We start from the raw sequence: 24,325 nt of genomic DNA, 5'->3' as shown, positions 1-24,325 counted from the left end.
AGTCATTTATGGAGACAGGCAGCATACTTCCGGGCAACTATTATGTTGCAAATAAAACAGCCATTTGTCTGCTGTAGCTGTTATTTTTGGGACTCCGCGTATTTTTTACGTGTTCCCGAGTTCTGGCTTTTTTTTTTTTAACCCCTTCACTGCAGGGCTGTTTCCCCCTGCTGTGCTGAGGGGGCGCGCACAGCGCCCCGGTGCTCATGACGAGCTCAGCTCGTCATGACCGCGCCCGTTTTAATGGAACGTTCTGCACTGCAGGGGAATCGGCGTGCGAGCGTTCCATTAAACGGGCGCGGTCATGACGAGCTCAGCTCGCCATGAGCACCGGAGCGCTGTGACTAAGCACAGGAGGGGTTAAAAGGTTTTTAGCAATGTATATTTATTGATTCATATCCATTCCATTTCATAATTTGTGAACTGTCTTTGCAGGACTGTTTATATAATTGTTCTCTTAGCTTTTTCTCTGTATTTCAGTGTTGATGTGTGACCTTATTTTGCTTTATAGAGGTGTTAAAAAGTAAACGTAGCAGATATTCCTAACATACATTGCAAATTTTATGTCAGATGGCATAGTGTAGTGTTGCTTTTAGAGCGACTTGTAAAATGCTTATGTGTGTAGTGTCAATCACAAGTGTGAAATTCGAGCTCTTGGCTCCTGGCTATCAGAAGGCATCTCCAGTAGTGACGCACGCCCTCCATTGATTGCAGCTCTGTGCTGCAGTCTTCCAGACGCCTTCTGGGAAGGTCAATGTAATGGATCTCTTAGCAGTCTCTCCTAGATTTGTCAGATGCCAGCACGTACAGGCCGTACAATTAAAGCCAACTAGTTAGGAGAGATCAACTTATTAAACAAAACATACGAAATTTTACCCCAAAAAACCACCTAGTTACAGCTCTCTTAATATTGTTTTCACTAGTTGATAAACATGCTTTCAGTGAGTTAATACACAACACACAGTTCAATTCAATTCAAAACAAGCTTTATTCAGTTGGAACAAACAACCATAAAAGCACAGTATATAACATGTGACAGTTTAAAATTAATAAAATCGACATACGTGATAAAAAGACGTACAGTTAATTATTTTCCGACACAGTTGTGAAATGACTAGTAAACCAACTCTAGCTGGGTTTATTTATTTATAAAGTTTTATATAGCGCGAACATGATCCAAAGAGATATCAGAGCGCAGCACAAATGAATGCTGGTGGTTTGTGGTATAAATAACAAAACGTGTGCCAGGACTGATAGTTTCTTTATGAAAAACAATTAGGTTATGGTCTTCATGAATAAAGCATAAACACCTGCTTAGACATTTGCATCATTTAATGATGTGATTCATTCATTTACTTTATCACAATTTTTGAAAAAAATATTGCTGTGTGAAAAAATCTTTTGTCAATACTATATACAAATATATACAAAATATATACAACAGATTAGACAAGTCAACAAGTTGCACTTACACCACATCCATACCTCTTACATACTTAGCATTCAAACTGCAAAAGAATCCCTCGGAGCACCACAGTACACAAAGAACATTCAAAACTAACACAAAAGTCTATAACAAAAATGAGAACTAATTGCGTCAACAATGTTTCTACTGATTGTACAAATTTAAACTGTCCATTAATGACAATCCAAAATGATCACTTCTCAGTGCAGGTGACCTGGGATTAGGTCGACGCGTTTCGAACCCTCATAATCGTTGGGTTCTCATCAGGACCATACAGACTCTAAAAAACACAAACAAAACCAATTTGTAGGAAAACCACTATAACATATCTCATCTAAAGTGCCTCTCCAGTGGGGAGCTTCCCTACCTTAAGTCTTCTAAAACTACTCCAATGCGTGGTATTGCTGCTGTTGGAGTCTGAAAATAAATGAATTCAATATCAACCCAAAGGCTCACAAGATATTCAATCATGAACGTATGGTTAGTCACGTCAAGCATTCGCATCTTTCTCACTTAGAAACTCACCCCTGTGTGCAAGGTATACACTGTTCTAGTTTTCAAACAGCGATCTGACGACGGCACGGACCTGTTGTTAGGAGTCCATGTTTCTCAATTCCTTTGTCGAGGTTGCCTGTCGGGAAGACAGGGACTAGTTAGAACACGCCTGTCGTCCTTGCGTGCATTAGTCTGGATGAACTCAAACGTCGTGCACCGGCCGGCGACACATTATGGAGGGTGACGGTCTGAACCAGTTTACGCGCGTGCTTGGGGAGTTGTTGTTTCTGCGCGCTGGTGGTGTTTAAGGCTAACGTGTGGTCCGAGTGGACAGTTTCCCAAACTTTAAAAGTATCCGCGATGATGATAATTTCCTAAGGCAGATTAAAGCTCAAAACAGCCGCGTGTGCGGTGGACGCGGGTGGGCGCTGCACGGTGCTGTCTCTTACTAGTCCCTAAGGCATGAAGTTGCGCGGATCGCGCTCACAGGCACTGGCTCTTACCTGGAATGAATTCTTCTCACAAAGTCTCAAACAGCAAAGCGGGACGCGTCCTCCAATATTCAGAGCAATGCTGGAAATGAGTGAACCAGTGAAAGTTAGGGGTTTTTACTTCCTGGTTGTCACATGATACCCTGATGGCAAAGCCTTCTGGGAGATGTAGTTTAAACAAAAATCTAGTTTTTTAGGGGGATCTTACAGGGTGCCCTAAGTGGATGGTTTCAGTTCTAGAATCAGATGATGTAGGTATTGAGCGAATGATCAATTCTTATAAATTTCAGAGATTTCGTTGAGGCCGTCAATTTCTGTATTATATTTCATAATAAGCATTGCCTCCCTTTGATTGAGTCTTGCATCCAGATCACTGCCACGTTTGTCTATTTCAATTTTTGAAATGACCGTCCACTTGAGGTCAGCTTCATTATGTTTTGTTGTGATCCAATGATTGACAAGTGGAGCATTTGCCACATTTCCTCTGACCCTTGATTTATGTTGGGTTATCCTCTTACGTATCTCCTGTGAGGTTTTCCCAATGTATAACTTAGGGCATGGACACAGTATACCATACACCACATTTTTTGTTTTACAGTTGGTAAAACTGTCATGTTTCCAATGGATTCCTTTGTGAGAGAAGACTGTTCCTTCTATTGTTTGCTCACAACATGTGCAAGTTCCACATTTATGATGCCCCACTATTGGTGGAAGGTGTAACATATTTCTCAGGTCAAGTGGTTGTTCCTGTGGAAGGGCTGCCCTTACCAAATGATTGCGATATTCATGTCCTTCTTAAAGGCAAACATGGGTACTTCTGAGAAGTCTTCATGTAGATTTTGCACTAAATGCCAGTTGGTATTTATCATCTTTCTGAGCTGATGTGCGTTGGGACAGAAAGTGGAAACACATATAATCCTGCTTGGTTGCTTTTTTGTTCTTTTTTCTAGTAGGGTTTCCCTGGGGACCCACCAAGCTCGTTTGAGGGCATGCTTGACAAGTTTCTTTGGATATCCTCTCTCCATTAGTCTTTCTGAAAGTTGGCCAGCATGTGAGAAGTATTCGTCCTTACAGCAACAATTCCTCCGTATCCTTAGGAATTGCCCAAAAGGCAAATTTTGGCGTAGACTTCTCGGATGGTAACTGGTGTACAGGAGGCTTTTATTCCTATCCGTTGTCTTTCCATATAATGTAGTACCCAAGCCCCCCTTCCAAGGGAATACTTTGACGTCCAAAAACATAATCATTCGGTCTGATGAGTCTGCGGTGAATTTAATGTCCTGTGTTCTTGAGTTCAACCACCCTACAAACTCATCCAGTTTCTCTTGAGTTCCCGTCCAGACGTAAAAAATGTCGTCTATATAGCGCATAAAGTGCGAAATGCTGGTTGAATACGGATTGTCCTTGTAGATAAACTTTTCTTCATAGAGCCCCATGAAGAGGACCGCCAGCTCCGGCGCAAAGGGGCAGCCCATGGCTACTCCTTTTACCTGGAAAAAGAATTCCGAATCAAATATGAAAAAATTCTTTTGTAGTACAAATTTCGCTAATTCCAACAAAAATTCTGTGGGGACTCTCCTGGGACGAGGTCTAGTCTCAAGGAAGTACTGTAAGGTTTCCAATGCTTGCTCCTGCGGTATCTGAGTGTACAGAGAAGTGACGTCCATTGTCACCAGTAGTTGTTTTGAACTGTCAAACTGAACTTTACTGAGTTGATTTAGAAATGCAGTAGTGTCTTTCAGGTGTGCTGGTACATCCTTGACAAACGGCTTTAGAAAGAAGTCTATGTATTTCGCCACCGGTTCTATGAGCGAATCGCAACCCGACACGATAGGACGTCCAGGTGGATTAGTCTCGTTTTTATGTAGCTTGGGAAGAACATAAAAAACAGGTGTTCTAGGATTCTTATTTTGCAGATAGAGAAATTCCCTTTGGCCTAGGATGCCTTCCTCAAAGCCTCTCTGGAGTATTACAAAGAGTTCGGCTTGTATGTCGTTTGTAGGATTTTTTCCGATCCTTCGGTAGCAGTTGGTGTCATCAAGCTGTCTCAATATTTCTTCCTTGTATTTCCCTACATCCCAGACCACCACTGCTCCGCCCTTGTCAGCCTGCTTAATAACCACTGTTTAATCTTTTTTTAATGACAGTAAGGCTTCTTTTTCACTCTTTTGAAGGTTGTATTTTGTATATTGTTTTTTGTGTTCCATTGCTGAAATACCCGAGAGCAGTGTTCTTTCAAACGCTAGGACCTCTTTTGGAATATTATATCCAGGAGGGATAAAAGTGGATTTTCTTTTTAGTCCTGTTACTTCATCACAGTTTACAATGGATGCGTCTTTAAAAAATGTTTTCAGTCGAATCTTGCGAATCTTGTAATCTGTGATGAAGTAACAGGACTAAAAAGAAAATCCACTTTTATCCCTCCTGGATATAAAATTCCAAAAGAGGTCCTAGCGTTTGAAAGAACACTGCTCTCGAGTATTTCAGCAATGGAACACAAAAAAACAATATACAAAATACAACCTTCAAAAGAGTGAAAAAGAAGCCTTACTGTCATTAAAAAAAGATTAAACAGTGGTTATTAAGCAGGCTGACAAGGGCGGAGCAGTGGTGGTCTGGGATGTAGGGAAATACAAGGAAGAAATATTGAGACAGCTTGATGACACCAACTGCTACCGAAGGATCGGAAAAAATCCTACAAACGACTTACAAGCCGAACTCTTTGTAATACTCCAGAGAGGCTTTGAGGAAGGCATCCTAGGCCAAAGGGAATTTCTCTATCTGCAAAATAAGAATCCTAGAACACCTGTTTTTTATGTTCTTCCCAAGCTACATAAAAACGAGACTAATCCACCTGGACGTCCTATCGTGTCGGGTTGCGATTCGCTCATAGAACCGGTGGCGAAATACATAGACTTCTTTCTAAAGCCGTTTGTCAAGGATGTACCAGCACACCTGAAAGACACTACTGCATTTCTAAATCAACTCAGTAAAGTTCAGTTTGACAGTTCAAAACAACTACTGGTGACAATGGACGTCACTTCTCTGTACACTCAGATACCGCAGGAGCAAGCATTGGAAACCTTACAGTACTTCCTTGAGACTAGACCTCGTCCCAGGAGAGTCCCCACAGAATTTTTGTTGGAATTAGCGAAATTTGTACTACAAAAGAATTTTTTCATATTTGATTCGGAATTCTTTTTCCAGGTAAAAGGAGTAGCCATGGGCTGCCCCTTTGCGCCGGAGCTGGCGGTCCTCTTCATGGGGCTCTATGAAGAAAAGTTTATCTACAAGGACAATCCGTATTCAACCAGCATTTCGCACTTTATGCGCTATATAGACGACATTTTTTACGTCTGGACGGGAACTCAAGAGAAACTGGATGAGTTTGTAGGGTGGTTGAACTCAAGAACACAGGACATTAAATTCACCGCAGACTCATCAGACCGAATGATTATGTTTTTGGACGTCAAAGTATTCCCTTGGAAGGGGGGCTTGGGTACTACATTATATGGAAAGACAACGGATAGGAATAAAAGCCTCCTGTACACCAGTTACCATCCGAGAAGTCTACGCCAAAATTTGCCTTTTGGGCAATTCCTAAGGATACGGAGGAATTGTTGCTGTAAGGACGAATACTTCTCACATGCTGGCCAACTTTCAGAAAGACTAATGGAGAGAGGATATCCAAAGAAACTTGTCAAGCATGCCCTCAAACGAGCTTGGTGGGTCCCCAGGGAAACCCTACTAGAAAAAAGAACAAAAAAGCAACCAAGCAGGATTATATGTGTTTCCACTTTCTGTCCCAACGCACATCAGCTCAGAAAGATAAATACCAACTGGCATTTAGTGCAAAATCTACATGAAGACTTCTCAGAAGTACCCATGTTTGCCTTTAAGAAGGACATGAATATCGCAATCATTTGGTAAGGGCAGCCCTTCCACAGGAACAACCACTTGACCTGAGAAATATGTTACACCTTCCACCAATAGTGGGGCATCATAAATGTGGAACTTGCACATGTTGTGAGCAAACAATAGAAGGAACAGTCTTCTCTCACAAAGGAATCCATTGGAAACATGACAGTTTTACCAACTGTAAAACAAAAAATGTGGTGTATGGTATACTGTGTCCATGCCCTAAGTTATACATTGGGAAAACCTCACAGGAGATACGTAAGAGGATAACCCAACATAAATCAAGGGTCAGAGGAAATGTGGCAAATGCTCCACTTGTCAATCATTGGATCACAACAAAACATAATGAAGCTGACCTCAAGTGGACGGTAATTTCAAAAATTGAAATAGACAAACGTGGCAGTGATCTGGATGCAAGACTCAATCAAAGAGAGGCAATGCTTATTATGAAATATAATACAGCAATTGACGGCCTCAACGAAATCTCTGAAATTTATAAGAATTGATCATTCGCTCGATACCTACATCATCTGATTCTAGAACTGAAACCATCCACTTAGGGCACCCTGTAAGATCCCCCTAAAAAACTAGATTTTTGTTTAAACTACATCTCCCAGAAGGCTTTGCCATCAGGGTATCATGTGACAACCAGGAAGTAAAAACCCCTAACTTTCACTAGTTCACTCATTTCCAGCATTGCTCTGAATATTGGAGGACGCGTCCCGCTTTGCTGTTTGAGACACTGTGAGAAGAATTCATTCCAGGTAAGAGCCAGTGCCTGTGAGCGCGATCCGCGCAACTTCATGCCTTAGGGACTAGTAAGAGACAGCACCGTGCAGCGCCCACCCGTGTCCACCGCACACGCGGCTGTTTGGAGCTTTAATCTGCCTTAGGAAATTATCATCATCGCGGATACTTTTAAAGTTTGGGAAACTGTCCACTCGGACCACACGTTAGCCTTAAACACCACCAGCGCGCAGAAACAACAACTCCCCAAGCACGCGCGTAAACTGGTTCAGACCGTCACCCTCCATAATGTGTCGCCGGCCGGTGCACGACGTTTGAGTTCATCCAGACTAATGCACCCAAGGACGACAGGCGTGTTCTAACTAGTCCCTGTCTTCCCGACAGGCAACCTCAACAAAGGAATTGAGAAACATGGACTCCTAACAACAGGTCCGTGCCGTCGTCCGATCGCTGTTTGAAAACTAGAACAGTGTATACCTTGCACACAGGGGTGAGTTTCTAAGTGAGAAAGATGCGAATGCTTGACGTGACTAACCATACGTTCATGATTGAATATCTTGTGAGCCTTTGGGTTGATATTGAATTCATTTATTTTCAGACTCCAACAGCAGCAACACCACGCATTGGAGTAGTTTTAGAAGACTTAAGGTAGGGAAGCTCCCCACTGGAGAGGCACTTTAGATGAGATATGTTATAGTGGTTTTCCTACAAATTGGTTTTGTTTGTGTTTTTTAGAGTCTGTATGGTCCTGATGAGAACCCAACGATTATGAGGGTTCGAAACGCGTCGACCTAATCCCAGGTCACCTGCACTGAGAAGTGATCATTTTGGATTGTCATTAATGGACAGTTTAAATTTGTACAATCAGTAGAAACATTGTTGACGCAATTAGTTCTCATTTTTGTTATAGACTTTTGTGTTAGTTTTGAATGTTCTTTGTGTACTGTGGTGCTCCGAGCGATTCTTTTGCAGTTTGAATGCTAAGTATGTAAGAGGTATGGATGTGGTGTAAGTGCAACTTGTTGACTTGTCTAATCTGTTGTATATATTTTGTATATATTTGTATATAGTATTGACAAAAGGTTTTTTCACACAGCAATATTTTTTCAAAAATTGTGATAAAGTAAATGAATGAATCACATCATTAAATGATGCAAATGTCTAAGCAGGTGTTTATGCTTTATTCATGAAGACCATAACCTAATTGTTTTTCATAAAGAAACTATCAGTCCTGGCACACGTTTTGTTATTTATAGTTGATTTGGTTCAGCCTGACTGGTTATGAGCTGAGGCCCTTTTTTGCTTATTGGTTTGTGGTCGGCCCCCTGCCTCACCAGACCACTTCACTCTTAAAGCTGCTTCAAGCTGAAGACTCGACTCAGATGAATTGCCTGTGTAAGTTCTGTTCAGGACCAGATGTTCCTCTAACCCGCACCAAGCATCCGCGGGAGCCCGTTTCCAGTGGGCGATGGAGAACATCTAAGAGGTCTGAAGTGAAGGTGAATCCATATAGAATGTGTATGCCATTGGAATACGCCATAGGAGAGCATTGTCTGAATATTTCTCGCATCAGTTAGAATTATAAAGGATGACTGGAATTTGACTGCGTCACCAACTGCTTCATCCCAGGATATCAGTCTGCTGCAAATCTGGTTACAGTATTTTCCAATACAAAGTTTTGAATTAAATATATATCGTTTGCATAGCAGTAGCTGCAGGAAAAATCCAGTCTAAAGTTTTGTGGGGGGGGCTTTATATATCGCGAACTCTACCAGTAGGTAGCCGAGCGCTTTACATGAGCACCAGTTGCGTTACAGACGGACACATTAATTTTGTTAGGCACGGGGAGATTAAGTGATTTGCCCAGAATCACAGGATGTTGGGCGTCCGTGCTGAAATTCGAACCTGGTTTCCCAGCATGGAGGTAAATCGCTCTAGCCGTTACGCCACATTCTCAGTTACCCATACTTACAAATCAGTTCAGACAAATCCAGCACAATGTCTTTGATTTTCCCCACACTGAGCTGGAATCAAGAGTCACTCTTTAGGTGAAAAAGCAAATCCTCGGCATTAACTTTGATAAGAAGCCATGTTTTGTCAGAATGCGACCAATCAGCTGACATCTAGATATAAGATCTATAAGGGGGCATGATAGAGATGATGAAAAGGTGAGAAGAATGTGGCGCACCTTATTGAACTCCACATTTTTTGGCAAATAGGGGCAATGAAACTATTTCCATCCTAACTTTCTGCAATTGGTGATTCAGGAGGACGAGCACCATTTATAAAAGGCTCCCTCTAAGTCTGGTAACACACTTGAGATGATTGATAGACATGTTGAAGTCCATTGAGTAATCCTTGAAGAGGATAGGGCACGGCATCCCTTGCTGGGTGCCTGTTACTACATCCACAGTAATCAAGAGGCACATCGTAGTTGGTTGGTCTCTGAGGTAGATGTCCGCATGAACGTGGTGAATAGACCTCATTCCATCCAGAACAGTTGTTTGTACAGGTGGAAGAGTTTTTCCCAGAGCCCCTTACGTTGATGCAATTTTGAGTGGAAATCCTCAGAATTTGGCTCGTGCAGTCCCTTTAGCAAACTCCGGTTTAAATATATATAAATAAGCTGAGCGTGAAATGCCATTTAGGACCCTTGTTGATTTAGGGGTGGAGCCATGACTCCCTAGAGGTCATGATGCCCAACTTCTCCCTTAGCTATGGTAATAAATAACATACTCTTTCCTTCTGCATATTTGGCTTATGCCATGGTATTTGTTTATGCATAAAAAAGGTATTTAGCCAAAATCTGGATGCAAGAGCTTAAGTTTGTGGAGTAGGATAACATCACATTGAAGAGGGCCCATGACTATGAATATCATGAGAGCGGTTCTATATGTAAGGTAATTGTAACAAACGATGTGAGGTGGTAAATCGTAATGTATTCATATCCGTTTCAGTGTACTGTTGTGAGAAAGTTGAATGTTATATTTGTACTGCAGTAAAACATGCATAATTGTACTTTTAACAATAAAGTTGCTCTAAATAACATGTTACTGTGTTATTGGGACACATTCATTTTCACTGCCGTGGAATGCATGCATCTATCTTCAACCCACAGAGAGCGAGAGAGGGGTTATAAATATTTTTAAAGTACTCTGTGCACACAACTCCTCACATACATTATTGTTGAATGAATAACTAAGGTTGTACTGTACCTTCACTGTCTTTTGAGTTAAGACTCCAACTCTTGACCCACGTGTATCCAGATTGTCATGGACTTTCAGCTGACCCTCACAATCTGTTGCAAAATGTGTACCTTGATTGCTTACTGCCCGGGTCGCTGAGTATGTTCTTATTTATAGAGGCCAGAGGCCTCTGTAATTGCCAACTTCAGAGAACTCGGCTAGCACAGGCCTTTATTTTCTTAATGTATTTTTGAGAATGGAGGACACTCCATATTTATATTTGAGTATTTCTGATTTTCATTAGAAGCATCACTCATACACATTTCTCTTCTTGTCTTGGCCTATACTGAAATGATTTCATTCTGTGTCCCTCACAGCTGAAAGGTTGGAGTGTGGAAGAACTTCAAAGAAGACTCTCTGCTCTTGACCCCATGATGGAACAGGAAATTGAAGCCATCAGGCAGCGGTACCAGACTAAACGGCAGCCTATACTAGAAGCCATTGATGCCAAGAAACGTCGGCAGCAAAGTTTCTGAACAAAAAAGATAACCAGTCAAAAAAAAAAGACTTGAAATTTCTGAAATAGTCAGTTAATAGATTGCTTTTATAAAATATTTCAGCTGTAGCAAAACATGAGATCAACAGACTGGTTTACATTTGCACCCAGCTTTAAGAACTCAGGAATCCCATTAAATGATGGAAGCCTAATTGTTTTCCTGGCCCAGATTCAGCGCCCATGTTTTAAGCGCCTGCCTGACTGCTAAAGCAGCTGTGGCTTGATTCTGGCAAACCTATACATCAGTATTGTACATTACCACTTCCCCATCTTCAGACTTATAGGCCACTTACATGCCTCCTCCACTGCCAAGTGTTTAACTTTCCAGATCCTTCCCTCACCCTTTCAGTGCTCTTACTTGGATTGCACAGACTCCTGGCCTTTGCAACTCCTTCCAGACGTCTTCGACCTGCGCACATCCCAGAACCAGATTCACGCATTACAGATGCCTTGTTACAGTAAATGAATGCTGACGGGGCTGTGTGTACTGCAATAAGGGCCCACTCAGCTTACCCGTCTTCAGAATTCCCCTATTTGAGTAGATCATTGTAGTGTTTGCATTGCCTGGGCTGGTCGTGGGTACTTACCAACTGTGGGTAGTTACTGTATTTTATGTTGGCAGCTCTTGATTTAGATCTAGTTACTCTGATATAGAGGAACTGGTCAGGGCACTTGCAGTGTAGTGTTTCCTAGCTTTGATTCAGCCAGGTTCTCCCCCATTCATTAAGCCTGTTGACAGACTCAGTCCTGCTGGCCTTTGACCAGGAAACAGATGGCCTACAGAGAGGGAATGTAGTTTATAAACTGAAGCTGTTCTGCAGGCGGCCATTTGCAGAAGGGAGAGCGTCTGGAATGGCCTTCTGAATGGAACTACTACCAACTGCAGGCTCTGGATCTCCAGATTGATGTCCTATTACTTTCATTGCCATTTTAAAATTCCAGGACCCTTAAAGTGAATTTTTGGCAGATGACCACAGAATACTTCTATGCAGTCACTGCCATAAATAGTTTGCAATTGTAGCAGTTCTAAGTGCATGGTATGAACTGTAATATTCCTGTCAAGTGCACTTTAGCTCTTTAGAACAAACTTGTGTGTCACTGGCTCCACAGTTCAAGGCTCAGCTGTGCTTGTACTGACTCCCATTGCAGCAAATGGCTCCTAAAAGATTGTAAACCTTTACTGCAATCTGAGTGAAGCTACTCTGTTTGTCCACACCCCTAGTACATGTCAATATGGTTTTGCAGAATCAATCCCACTGTGGTTCTGGTTTAGCAGCCATGCACTTATAATGCTGAAATCTGGAGGGCTCCCTATGTTTTATAAATGCTCTTTAAAGCGTTTGCCTTAAAACGTTTGAAAGCACCAATGCTGTTTGACTACTGTATTACAAGATGTTTCTTACTATGATGTATTTTATACTTCAGAATGTTCTGTATATAGTTCTTTGAAAAACTGCTGTATTTCTAAATGTGAGGATCTTAAACCGAGAAAGTGACTTTGTTGCTGAAACTAGGTGGTACGTAGTAATAATGAGACGTAGCTCAGAATATCTGCTTATAAAAGTGTCACCAACACTTGATGTTGATGGAATTGAATATGGCTTTGCTCTCAAATTTAATAGTCCTGACCCAATTCCCGTTTCAGATGGTTCTGAAGGAAAAACCCTTCATGGTTTAGAGTTCTGATGGCCATGTAGTCGCAACCCTAGATGGCTGTCCCATTCCCAATTCCTACTTGACCCTTTTTTTCCGCTCCTAAAGCCTCAACCTTGCTGCATACCAGTGCTGCAGATAGAAGAAATGAAAATTTTCAGTTCCCAGAACATTAGACATCTTTAGAACTTCTTTCCGTGCATGGCTTTAGTCTATTGCAATTTCGACCTACGTTTTTCATTGTTAATAACTGTAGGAGCTAGCAGGGCTTCTTGACACTTGTAAGACCTGATGTTTGCTTACGCTATGCTTCTATGGGCAGGTGAAGTTGCACTCTACCATATTCTACCTTATTTTATGATATGTATTTCACTGCCTGTTGCAGTTTTGGTACTTGAGATAATGAAAATGAGACGCACAATTTTGTGTTTCAGAAATGTGAGCCATCTCAGTGGAAGATAAAGGGCTATATTTTATTTAAACTGCTTGTCTTGAATGTGTACATCTGACACAATGTTGTTTTCTTTTGTTTTTTTAAAGAACTTTTACACTTGTTTTTATTAAATTTTAAGATATTTAATATACCTGTTGTCATGCTTTTTTGAAGCAAAACGCCACACAGTATAACAAATATGAAGTTAAATTGCTTATGGTAGGCATTTTTCATTAGCTTAATGCTTGCATTCTTGTATCCGATATTGTTGAATAAGTGTTCAATGTGGGTATTATTATTTCAAATATAAATCAATGCAGTTCATTCCTAGACATTTGTATTTGAGAACCGATCCGGGCGTAAATTGTATCAGCAGTTTCATGTATCTTTATATCTCTTTATCGCCTACACACAAGGCCAAGGTGGCTTGAGACCAAGGATGAGCGAGGAAGGTTCATTAAAAGTCTGACCGGTTCACTATGGACAAGTTGTAAGGGATGGAGGGTAGTTGCATGAAGCCCTAGAAATCCTGCCTGAACAAGTCTCGACCTTCACCATAGTCCCTTTAACATTACAATGTGTACACTGGGAGAGAAAATGCAGTACCTTCATAAGGTTATCAAATGAAAAAAGCTCTTGGAAGCCACTTTATTGAAGCGAGGCTTAAATGAGACATTATTGTCAAAATACCTACATTTTCAGCTCCCTAAGGTCCAAAGAATCTGACTACTATGCAGCGGACTATAAAAGGGACTGTGCTATGGGCAGCCCGAAAGCCCTCCACACAGCAATTCACGATATCGTTTGTGATAATGGTGGACCTGTGGTCATGTACTGTGAGAAAATGTCTGGTAATCTTGAATGTGCCAACCAATGTATCCATGTGGCATGGGTTGAAGACCAAAGGAATCATTTATAAACACATTTCACCATAAATAAAGAAATGGTAAAAGTCTTTCATACATCAGGCCTCTAAGATGACTGCAAAGTGAGGACTGAAAAAGGCCAAGGCTTTCTAGTGCGATCATTTCTGCACCAATTGTCGCATTCAGCGATGGTATCTAGGCCCTCCATTTACCAACGGTTTCCATATTTATAGAATGGTTCTCAACTTTGAGACCACCAGTTGTGCATTTTTTCCAAATATGCCTTGTTCGACTTGTATAATGTTCCTTTGTGCATAGTGGTTCTTTTCTAGGCCAATCTCTGTTGGGCTGTGCATTGGGCCCCAGTGGTGTGGCACCCTTGCAGTATGAGGGCTAGGCTAAAGATGAATGGAAGGCCTCATTGTCTTGCCGACCAGGCTTGTTAGACAAGTCCCTGACCCACCCGGAAGCCCATCCTATCACTGAAAATCCAAATGTTTTATTTTCAACAACCATGTTCTTTTGGTTTTCTCGTAGTTTCTGTCTGGATGTGGGCGTATGCTATGGTATGGCTGTGGGGACTTACTATGTAATACACTCACAAAGCCATCTTGGGTCCAGTCAGGTTCATTTGTAAAACCATAAGCTCAACCCTAGGTAGCTATGATTTTGAGCAGCAAGGTTTAAACAAAGGAACTAATGTACAGCATTTAACAGTACCAAACAACGGAATAAGAAAGCCACACAACACAAAAGTAATCCGGCACCAATTGATAAAAAAGAGATTATATTTTTATGAAATTTTAGAGACCAAGATGAGCAAAATCCACTGCAGGGTTCCGGAGATAGAGATTTTTAAAGGAAACTTAAATCTTACTTTAATTGTAAACCAACATTCGTCACTGTAAAGTGTGTAAACTTTTTGAAAAGTTGAGTTTGACTACTCTGGCTCGGCTTGGGCGACCAAATATGAACGGGTTAAGGCCTGGGGGACCAATACGGAGTATTTGGACAGGTACCTGGCCACCAAAGTGTTTTCCAGTCAAGATCCAAACTTCACAGCGTATGGTTCATAGACTTCAATTGTGTGGTCCTGACGCTTCGGATGCAGGAGATGGAAGATGCTCAAGGATGCTTTGGGTGCTGTACGGTCATCGGGGTTGCCTTTGCGTTTATTCCTCAGTCCGTGGGTAAGGTGGGCCAACTTTGGCCACAGAGGGCGGAGTCCCTTGAAGTCCTCTTTGAGAAAGAAGGAGGTCATTGGTGGCTGTGCTACAGGTCTCTGTAAACAGGGGTCCCAGCTATATTCCTTGGTGGAGTCTGGTGTCCCTCTTTGGCGAACAATCTAGACTCAGACAATACTCCCAGGTCCCGCTGACTCGGGTGCAACCTTTTGCTGTTGATGATCGGTCCCTTGGGGTCAGCTATGATTCTTCCTAAATGGCTACTAACTTAATGAAATGGCCTACTTCAGCTTTGATGGCCCTGGTAATGGTTCCAGAGGGTCCGCCAACTGACCCTTGGAGTGACTTCTTTGGTCAGGGGAGCAACTTTACCACCAAGCCAGGAGCCACAGGCACAGTCCTCTCTTTGCTAGCCCAAGGTGATTCATATGCAGTCCACCAGAGGGTGCAGCCTGTCTTTGCCATCCAGGGGCCAGTAGGGCAGTCCTCCTTCGGTCCTCTTTCTAGTTCCGACGTGATCGGAGGTTCAGGGTGCCAGGGATGCCATATTTATGAGCAGAAAGTGCCTTGGGGGATGATGCGGTCACTAGACACTGGTCAACCATGTCCCCTCCCTCCGGGGGACAGCCTTTGAGCTACACGCCCACGGGGAAAGCCAGTTTGGGCACTGCACTCCTCTCTCTGTCCCCGCAGCCAGCCTATCTACCTTAACAAAAGGCAGTCCCCCAGGATTGTGATCGGCCTTTGCCCACAAAGGCGGTTTTGCCTTTGAAGCTCATGTTTTCGGCTAACATCCAGAGAGGCGTTTTGCAAAGGGGAGGTGATACCTCACCCTGTAGCAGACTGCTTATGTTCCTAAGCCAGGGAGTCGTTCACACAACTCCCCTGCTAGGCAGACCACAACCCATATTTCAGCAACATCTGCTGCTGGAAAAGATACATTGACAACATCTTCCTTGTATGGAAGGGCCTGCAGACAGATCTTATTCATTTTTAAAAAAATGTTTTTTTACAATGTTTGAACAATTGTCAACCGTATCTTTAATACCAGCTGTCGCAGCCTTCCTTTCCTTGACCTCGAGATAAAAAACTGAGAATCCTCTCATAGTCTCCCTCTATAGAAAACCCAAGGAGCAGAAAACCCTGCTACATTAAACCAGTTTTCACCCTAGAGCCCTGAAAGACGGCCTCCCCAATGGCCAATTTGTCAGACTGTAGAGAAGGTGCAATCCTTAGCACAAACTGCGTGACAAAGGCTATCCCTAACGTATTATAAAGAACTTAGTGCAAAGAGCATGGTTCAGTCCCAGAGAAGCAATATTACAGACAAGGGACAAGTCCGGGCTAGACAAAATTGTATCTGTAACAACCTTTTGCCCGGACACAAACAAAATAGTTAAGAATATGAATCGCTGCTTAGGTTCGTATCCCAATGGGTCTTTCAATATACATATTCTCCACTGACTTATACCTTATATTCACTCACTCTAACGCTTAAGATTCCACTCAACAATAAGCATAGCATGAAAATCCATTGTCCTGTCGTTGCGGCCCTACATGACACCGCTTACAATGAAAATAGAATGTGCTACCAGATAGCACTACATTTTTTAACTTGGGATTCAGGCCTAGGTTAGACGCCGTACAGGGTTTGATTCCAGACGGGTCTCTATATAGAAATTTCTTACTCCTTTTATTTTATTCTCATGGTTGGGGCCACCCCTTAATGATACTGCCAGCAGCACTCTTTTTGTCCATGATAATTTAATCCTTGATATTATCACACCGGCCTTCGCCTGTACTCTGTGATGACCCCGCCCCTTGACGCATACCCTGGCAACTAGCCTCGACTCTGCGCGACCTCCCTACCGCGTCCGTATCGTCCCGCAGCTAGCTCAGGAACTGCTTTCCCCGGCAGGCATTCTCTGATTGAGAGGTCACCACAGCAGGACACCATTATTCCATACTACGGGTAAGACCGGACTAACTCCCTCCATTACAGAAGGTGCTTTCATAATCACTTTGTGGCGCTTGAACATTTTTTATTCTATTTTCATATATGCAGTGATCAGCACGTCAGGCTGACAACACATCCTGCAGATATCCCTTATCTGGGAGTCCACCCATTGCGGCTTCCACCCTGTAACTATGGGTAAGTGAACATCCTCATTAACTGTCCAGTCCCCAAGAACTCCCTCCTAATGAGCTTACCCCTCTTATCCCACAGAGTACAGCATGTCAAGTTGATATCCATGCTCCTGCCAACTACTAGCATTGGCAATCTAGTAGCCTTTTTGATAGCACTAGACCAACTCACCAACCACCAGTATGTACCATCCGGGCGGCGTGTGCTCACGGCGTGGAGCCGTCATGCAACTACCTCTCCGCGGCACTAATTCACCGCCTGTGTGGGCGAATTAGTGAGTGAGCGGGGTCATGACGGCTCCACGCCGTCATGAGCACAAGCCGCCTGTGACTCATGACCGCGTGGAGCAGTCATGAGTAAGGGAGCGCCACGCCCACCCCCTAGCCCCGGCCGCGCCGCTGCCGAATTCGTGCTGCGGCACAAAGGTTAAACATTTCAACTTTTGTAGAAACCCTATTGGTTTGTTACTAGATTAAATCTATTCAGAATTACCTGTATTATTATTAGATCTGTTTTAAAAAATATATTCCATGTGAACGCTTGTCCTATGTTTTACACTTGACACCCATGTTCACATGGACATTTGGGTTGTGCTCTTGTTAATTAGAATCAGTACTGTATGAGGCCACTGGACAAACTGGATCACCTTTTTAAAAGTTGCATTTCTTTAATAGTGTCATTTAATTCGACTTGGGCAAGTCATTGTTTCAATGCCACGATTAATTTGATACCTTACAGTACCCACCTAATTAGTCCCATTCAGAAGTTAACCGGTATGAGGGGTGTGCTAGTAACCCTTTGTTAGCTAATGCGGCTACTAACTCTTCCATAGCAAAACAACAGTTTAGAAGGGTTGCTGTTAAGACGTGTAAAAAAAAGACATGTCTCTTAATAATATATAGCTCCCTGCCTTACTGCTCAATAGGCCTTACTTAGGGGAAACTTACATATACTGTTAAGGGAAGTGGGGCTTTGCCATTGGTTTGAATGGCAAAGCTGTACTAGCAGTGTTACCACTGCCCTTCCAGTCTGCAGTGCCAGGCTGGAAGGCAGTTTGTACTTTGCCACACAAAGGGTGGCCCAGTCAGGGCTACAGCCCCAGGTAGACACTCTGCCTTATATGCCCTGGGTACCGTATACTAAGGACTTATAAGTAAGTCAGTCTCTGACAATTGGGGGTAGCCAATTTGACATACACTTTGTTAGGGTTTAGAACACTGGCACTGAGGTCTGGTTTGCATGTCAGTGCACTCTCATGGTCGATAAACTAGTAGCATCAATCCTAATAAATGTGGGAGTGGACATGCAAAAAGAGGCCTTTCATTACACTTTCCCACACCCTCACAGAGGGCGTTCACAGGCTGTTTACCATGCATATGCAGATGAAACCATTGCAGCATTGGGCCACAGGTTGGTTATTTGGTCCTTTTTACCATTTGTTCCCCCTACTCTCTGCTTGTCTGATGCCCACAATTGCGACATTCTGCATCAGTATCAGTAAGATTACACTGTATTCCTACAAGTGTGGGCCACAATAGCTTTTGTGACCCGTAATCTCATTATATCAGGGCTGGTGGCATCTGCAGACCTGAATGACCAGTGATTGAGCACTAAGTACAAAATAGGATTATGCACCACTCAGGCTTCACTATGTACATCATCCACATTAAATGCAATGATGGTGACCTCCTATGAAGATTTTGTTACATATGTACTCCTTTATGTGTTACTAGAAGGGCACTGTTTTTTTGTGGTTTGTTTTGTAAGCTAATCGGTGTGAGAAAATAAGAATTATAATTATGTTGAGTAGACTGTTAATGGTTTAACCTGAATGCAATGGCATCTACTGCTATTCCTGGGGGTGACCTTTTCACTCCATTAATGTCAAGGCCCATGTGAAACTTTGGTTAGACTGCAAGAATTGGGTAGTAGTGTTCCCCAAGGAAACGTCTGCACAATTCAACAACTACAATTGTATTATGTACATCGGACCATTACTCTAGAAGCGCACATTTTTCTTACCTTGGAAACTACGCTGCGACTTTGTTCCAATCGGAAGTTACTATTTCTGATTTATGATTCCTTGTTGGGATCCTGTGAGAAATTCTCCAACTTGGTTGGGACGAGTGGACCAACCAGCGTCTTTTCTTCATCCAAGTTGATATTGGGATTCCCACCACCAGTACCTATGCCTTGAAAAAGTCTTAGTGCAAGACGAAACGCGTGTTGGCAAATTACGTGCTGGGAGATTTTAAACAAATACTTTTTGAATATCAATAAAGTACTGATGTAATTACAAGAAGATTGACAGTGATTGTACTTTTGAATCGTCTGGATCTTCGCATCTGAAGATTATGCTTGTTACATTTTGTCCTATTGTCCAGTTGAGGGTTTATTGATCCTGAATTAATTATTACTTGGGTGGAATTTGAAAGAGAGACTGTGCTTTGGGTAGCCTCAATTTTGTTTTTCGAGACTTTGGTTATGCTTGCATAAGCTTGCTTAATTTCCATGTTTGCTTGTATATACAAGGCCTGAGGCCAAGCCTGAGTGAGGAAAGTTGAATAAACTGTGCCAAAACGCCACATCATGTAATTTCAAGTCCATTGAGGTGAAAATTCTACTATGAGAACAACATGAACAAACAGAGAGCACCTGTTTTCAGAACTAATGTTTTTTGTGCGATTTTGTTTTACACGGAATTCATTCAAAATTGACACAAGGACGCATTTCACACTAAAATATAACGCTGTATGCCAGACATGCATTTTTGCCTAATTTTGTGTAATTTGTTTCTGAAATTTCAGATAACTATTCAAAAGGAAATTAGGACTAATAAAGAGTAATTATTGGCAGTATGGGAACTCCGAACGTATCAGTATTTGTGGCCATCAATGGTTTTTAATAATAATTCAGCTACAATAATCTTTTAATTCTTGTGCTTCAGCTGAAAGGAGTGATTAATTTATTGATCAGCTAATTTGTTATTGCATCCTTTATTGAATAGTGTAAAAAAAAGTCCAGTTTCAGCTTGAACAGAAATTCCAGCTCCAATCTTATCTAACACGTATTTCAATCATGTTAGGCTTCATGTAGCGCCTGTGAGCTTTGCCAAGACGTAGTTTACAAGTTGGTGCACAAGACAACAAGTAGGTAACTTTCAAAAGATGCATCTTCAATTGTGAATCTCTGAAGCTGATCAACATTGGTCGTTCCTAATGTGGCCAGTGTAGGTGCATCAGTAAGCCTATTCAAATATGAGCAATGCCAACACCTTCAGAAACGCATTACAAAAGGATGAACTCTTTAAAATTCCCCTACTTTTCGTCAAATGGACTGCTTTTTGACCTAAGGAAGCAGATTCACACATACTCTGACTGCTTACATTAGCTTAAATATTGTGCACAGACCTTGCTCATCGCATCCTTGGCAATCCAAGGTCACACACGATAGGCCACCAAATTGAAGATCCCTGTAAGAAAGTGAATTATTAATTGATGTGTTGTGGTAGTCCCCCACAAGTAATAAAGTCACTAACCTGTTAGGTCTAGACAAATGTTTAAAATGATTTAAATATAAGCTCAACCCCTGGTAGCTATGATGTGTAAAGCCATCAGAAGTACCAGACACTTAAAATGTCAAAAACAATACACAATACAAATCCCACTCCAATTTATAAAAATAGAGCTTTTCAGAGGTTGTAGGAGATGTCCAGTTAGACAGAGGTAAGGGTCTCAGGACCCTAGGGAGAACACGTAGAGGTCAGGACTCAATCCAGCAGAGGCAACCAGCATAAGATCCAGTCTAGGTCCAGTTGCAACTGGTCAGGTGGGCATTTCGGAATGAAAACTCTTGCAGCTTATTGTGTCACTGTCACCAAACAGGAGGATGGCCAACTAACCCTTCCAGTCCACATCTTTGTCATGGGTACAAGTGGGAGGAGGCCCAGCCCTTTTCATGTCCTCAAAGGTCTAAAATAGCAGATGCGGTCTTTCTTCTACATGTATTTAAAGTGTTCTGAAGATTGTGCCCCAAGGTGCCACATTTATTGATGCATTAGCTAGCGGTGGTTGACTCCTAGCTCCTCCCTAACCAATAGGGTAAAAGTGCCCAGGGGCACCCACACACACTTTTTCAGTAGTTCCTGTTTACCCTACAGTGAACACTCCCACAGTGCACATTACATCTAAAATCCAAGATGGGAAATCTATTTCTCCCTTGAACAGAAATGTTGTGCATGTCCAGAGGTGTGCCCAGGGAAATGAGCAGTCAACTCTTCTGTGGTTACTCAAAACCGGTCCTATGTTAGCTCCCCTGTCACTGGCTTTGGAGCTCACCTGGCTGGAAAACAGACAATTGTCTTCTCCAGGTCTCATCTTTTCTTTAATGGTAAAAGGACAGACCACTTAACAAGTTAATCAGGTGTGTGGGTTCATGCTAACTAGTCTTCCTGCAAAGAGAAGAAAAACACCTCCTCAACCCTGGCCATTGTCTACCTTGGGAGCAGTTTTCACACCTTATTAATGTTAAGCATTGGCTGGGCAGCTGCTAGAGAGAAAATGCAAATTTGCCACCAGGGGCTTAACACAGGGAAAGGTAACTCTCTAAAAGTTACTTATGCTAAATATGTATTAAATAGCTAACTTTACCATTAGATATAATAAATATTTAAAACTGGTAGAATAATCTTTCTAGCTGGGCCCAAACCTGAGATATCTACTTAGTTTTCTCATAGGATTTTTTACATGTTCAACTTTTAAATTCTGTGCACCCTCCCTTGTGGTCTAAAATGCCTACATAGGGGTAACACTATTAATATTAAAAGGAAGGCTTTACCTTTTCCAAAGGTTTATCTCGACTGCTCAGGCTGCCGGTTTCATCTGCAGCAGTCAGGTTTCACTGGTAGTCCTGAAGCCACTGTTTTCTATGTCAAACTAGTGGATGGTTCAATAAGTGCTCCAATGCTCAAGTGACCTTTAACTTTCCATGTCACTAGTATAGTTGCTACACCATATACTGCGGTCTTACAGGAGAATAGGAGATTGAATTATACCTGTCTGGGATTAGCCAATTTCTGCAGATTTTTTGGGGGTTGGGGCACATTCAGTGGACACTAGACAGCAGTGCAAGAGTGCCAAGAGTGTAAAAACCAGCAATAAAATGGTGGTTGACAATGCAAAAAGGAGCATTTTCTGGCACCAAAGAAAACGGCAAAATGAATAGAGACACAAAAATGTTACAATATAAAAAGTATATCGTGTCCGAGATTTATCTCGCAGCCAGCTTAGACCAACAATGCTAAAGAGAAAACAAACAATGTATTCTACTAAAATCATCTTGGATTTGTACCAGACTGGGGTAGGGAAGAGTGAATGCACCAGTTCAACCCAATATGTGGCATTCCACAGCCTAGTAGTGGCCCCTTTGGTGGGTTTTGATGGGGTCTCAAGGCATACAGGCCTAGCACTGGAAGTGGCAACAGGCACATCATCATACCATGTTTTCCAGTCATTCAACCACTCTCACACTTCCTCAGGTTGAACAAAGTGTCACATCTTACCATCCGCCACAACCCTGAGTCTGGGTGGGAAATTATTTTTTTACTTAACTGGTCCTTCTGAATCTCTGATAGTGGCATCAAAGATCCATCTGAGATCCCTGAACACCCTGCGTAAAGTCCGGAAGCCGAAAGACTAGCATTTTCGTGATTTCTGTCAGGATAACATTCTGGTTAATACAGAATTAGAATGGTACTTATCTTAGTGAATGCCAGCAGAACTTCTCTTATGAAAGGTTCAGGGTGTTGAGCCATGCCTGTTTCTAGTCCTTTCCCAATGACAGAAGGAAGTTCTGGATTTCCCAGAGAGTTTTAATTAAAAAACATTTAGCCAAGTTTTGGACTTTACCTTGCTTGTCCTGCATTCCTGTTCATTACAACACTTGGAAAAAAAAAGGATCACAAATCACACAAACATTCAACAGCTCCAAGGACCTCAAAGATCACGTACATGTTTCAACCCAATTAATCCAGGGGTAGTTTCATAGATCAGATATACTCAACATTTAGTAGAGTACAAGAGAGCTGCACCATTAACTATGACCCCCATGGGTTCACAATCAGAAGCTCCAGCCCAGTGACTTACAAAATGGCTCCCCCAGGTCTGCCATATGTGATGTCTCTGCGAATGCAGGAGCCAATGATAAGAAATACAGTCCGATGTTGACAACATTGTAGGAGCATTCAGTTCACTAGTGTATTAGCCTGATAAAACTGACTTTAGGATTACAGCACCAAGGGTACCAACTGTTTCTGCTGGGTAGACCTTTGTGAGATGATTGAGATGTACAAAGCCTGCAAAGAAGAACCTCAAGCCCCGAAAGTACATTCCTGTATAGGTCCCCAAATCTACAAAGAATGGATGTTAACGACAAGTTTGGTCATTCAGGCCACAAACCAAAGACCATTTCCCATCATGCCTCTCACAAGGCGTTGAACCTCACAACAATCCTTTAGTGTGTTACAAGGAATTTCAATTTGGCATGTTTGGGGGGCCTCTTGCTCACTACCCAGCTCAAATTATTCACCCTGGTCTACCAAGCAGAGTGTAGGGGGGTGACCATAAGGGGAAGAGTCAGAGGCCCTCGGGCAGGTGGATGGTCAGTGCCGAGCCCCTCAGTCTGCAGTGGTAGTCCCAAAGGGTAAAGTTTAGGTCTCATTCACAGCACCTTTAATACCTAAAGCTTACTAAATATCTCTCTACCATGCTTTCACGTTGTCTATGGTTTGTACACTAGAAGGATCTCTGATTCTGCTTACCCCTCTCTGCCAATTGAACTGGAACAATCGGTAAACCTAGGGCTGATCTTCAATCCAGGATACGTACCCGGTGGAGGGTGCTATGACCCTAGCCACCATAGTTTCTTGGTCTAAATTTATGGCTTCCTGCCACAAGAGGGCATTTGACTCTATTCAAGCACATGGGCACAAAGAGGATGGCGTAGGTTCCCATCTTAGCTAATTATATAATGACACCCCAAGTAAAAGAGAAACTTTGTCTTTGCTTTTCCATGTTTAATTCTTATTTCTATAGTGTCACTAGTGTACAGTGAGTTGTAGTGAAATTTACATTCTATTGCTCTGGTACAACCAGTAGTCCAAGAGAAGGAGAATTCCCTTCCTTTCTGT

The 24,325-nt window shown here is 42.3% G+C and overlaps 1 protein-coding gene across 1 annotated transcript in view; it reads left to right on the top strand.

The window, feature by feature from the left end:
- Nucleotides 1-13,092, top strand: part of STK4 (serine/threonine kinase 4) — a 254,462-nt gene extending 241,370 nt beyond the window's left edge. Inside the window, exon 11 of the mRNA XM_078651917.1 lies at nucleotides 10,679-13,092. Within this exon, the coding sequence (XP_078508043.1) occupies nucleotides 10,679-10,837 (159 nt within the window). The 3' untranslated portion in view covers nucleotides 10,838-13,092. The remainder of the gene's footprint in view (nucleotides 1-10,678) is intronic.
- Nucleotides 13,093-24,325: the final 11,233 nt, after the last annotated feature.

This window comes from Lissotriton helveticus, chromosome 7 (genome assembly GCF_964261635.1).
Source record: "Lissotriton helveticus chromosome 7, aLisHel1.1, whole genome shotgun sequence".
Taxonomy (NCBI): Eukaryota; Metazoa; Chordata; class Amphibia; order Caudata; family Salamandridae; genus Lissotriton; species Lissotriton helveticus.
This window is presented reverse-complemented; position numbering and strand designations above follow the sequence as displayed.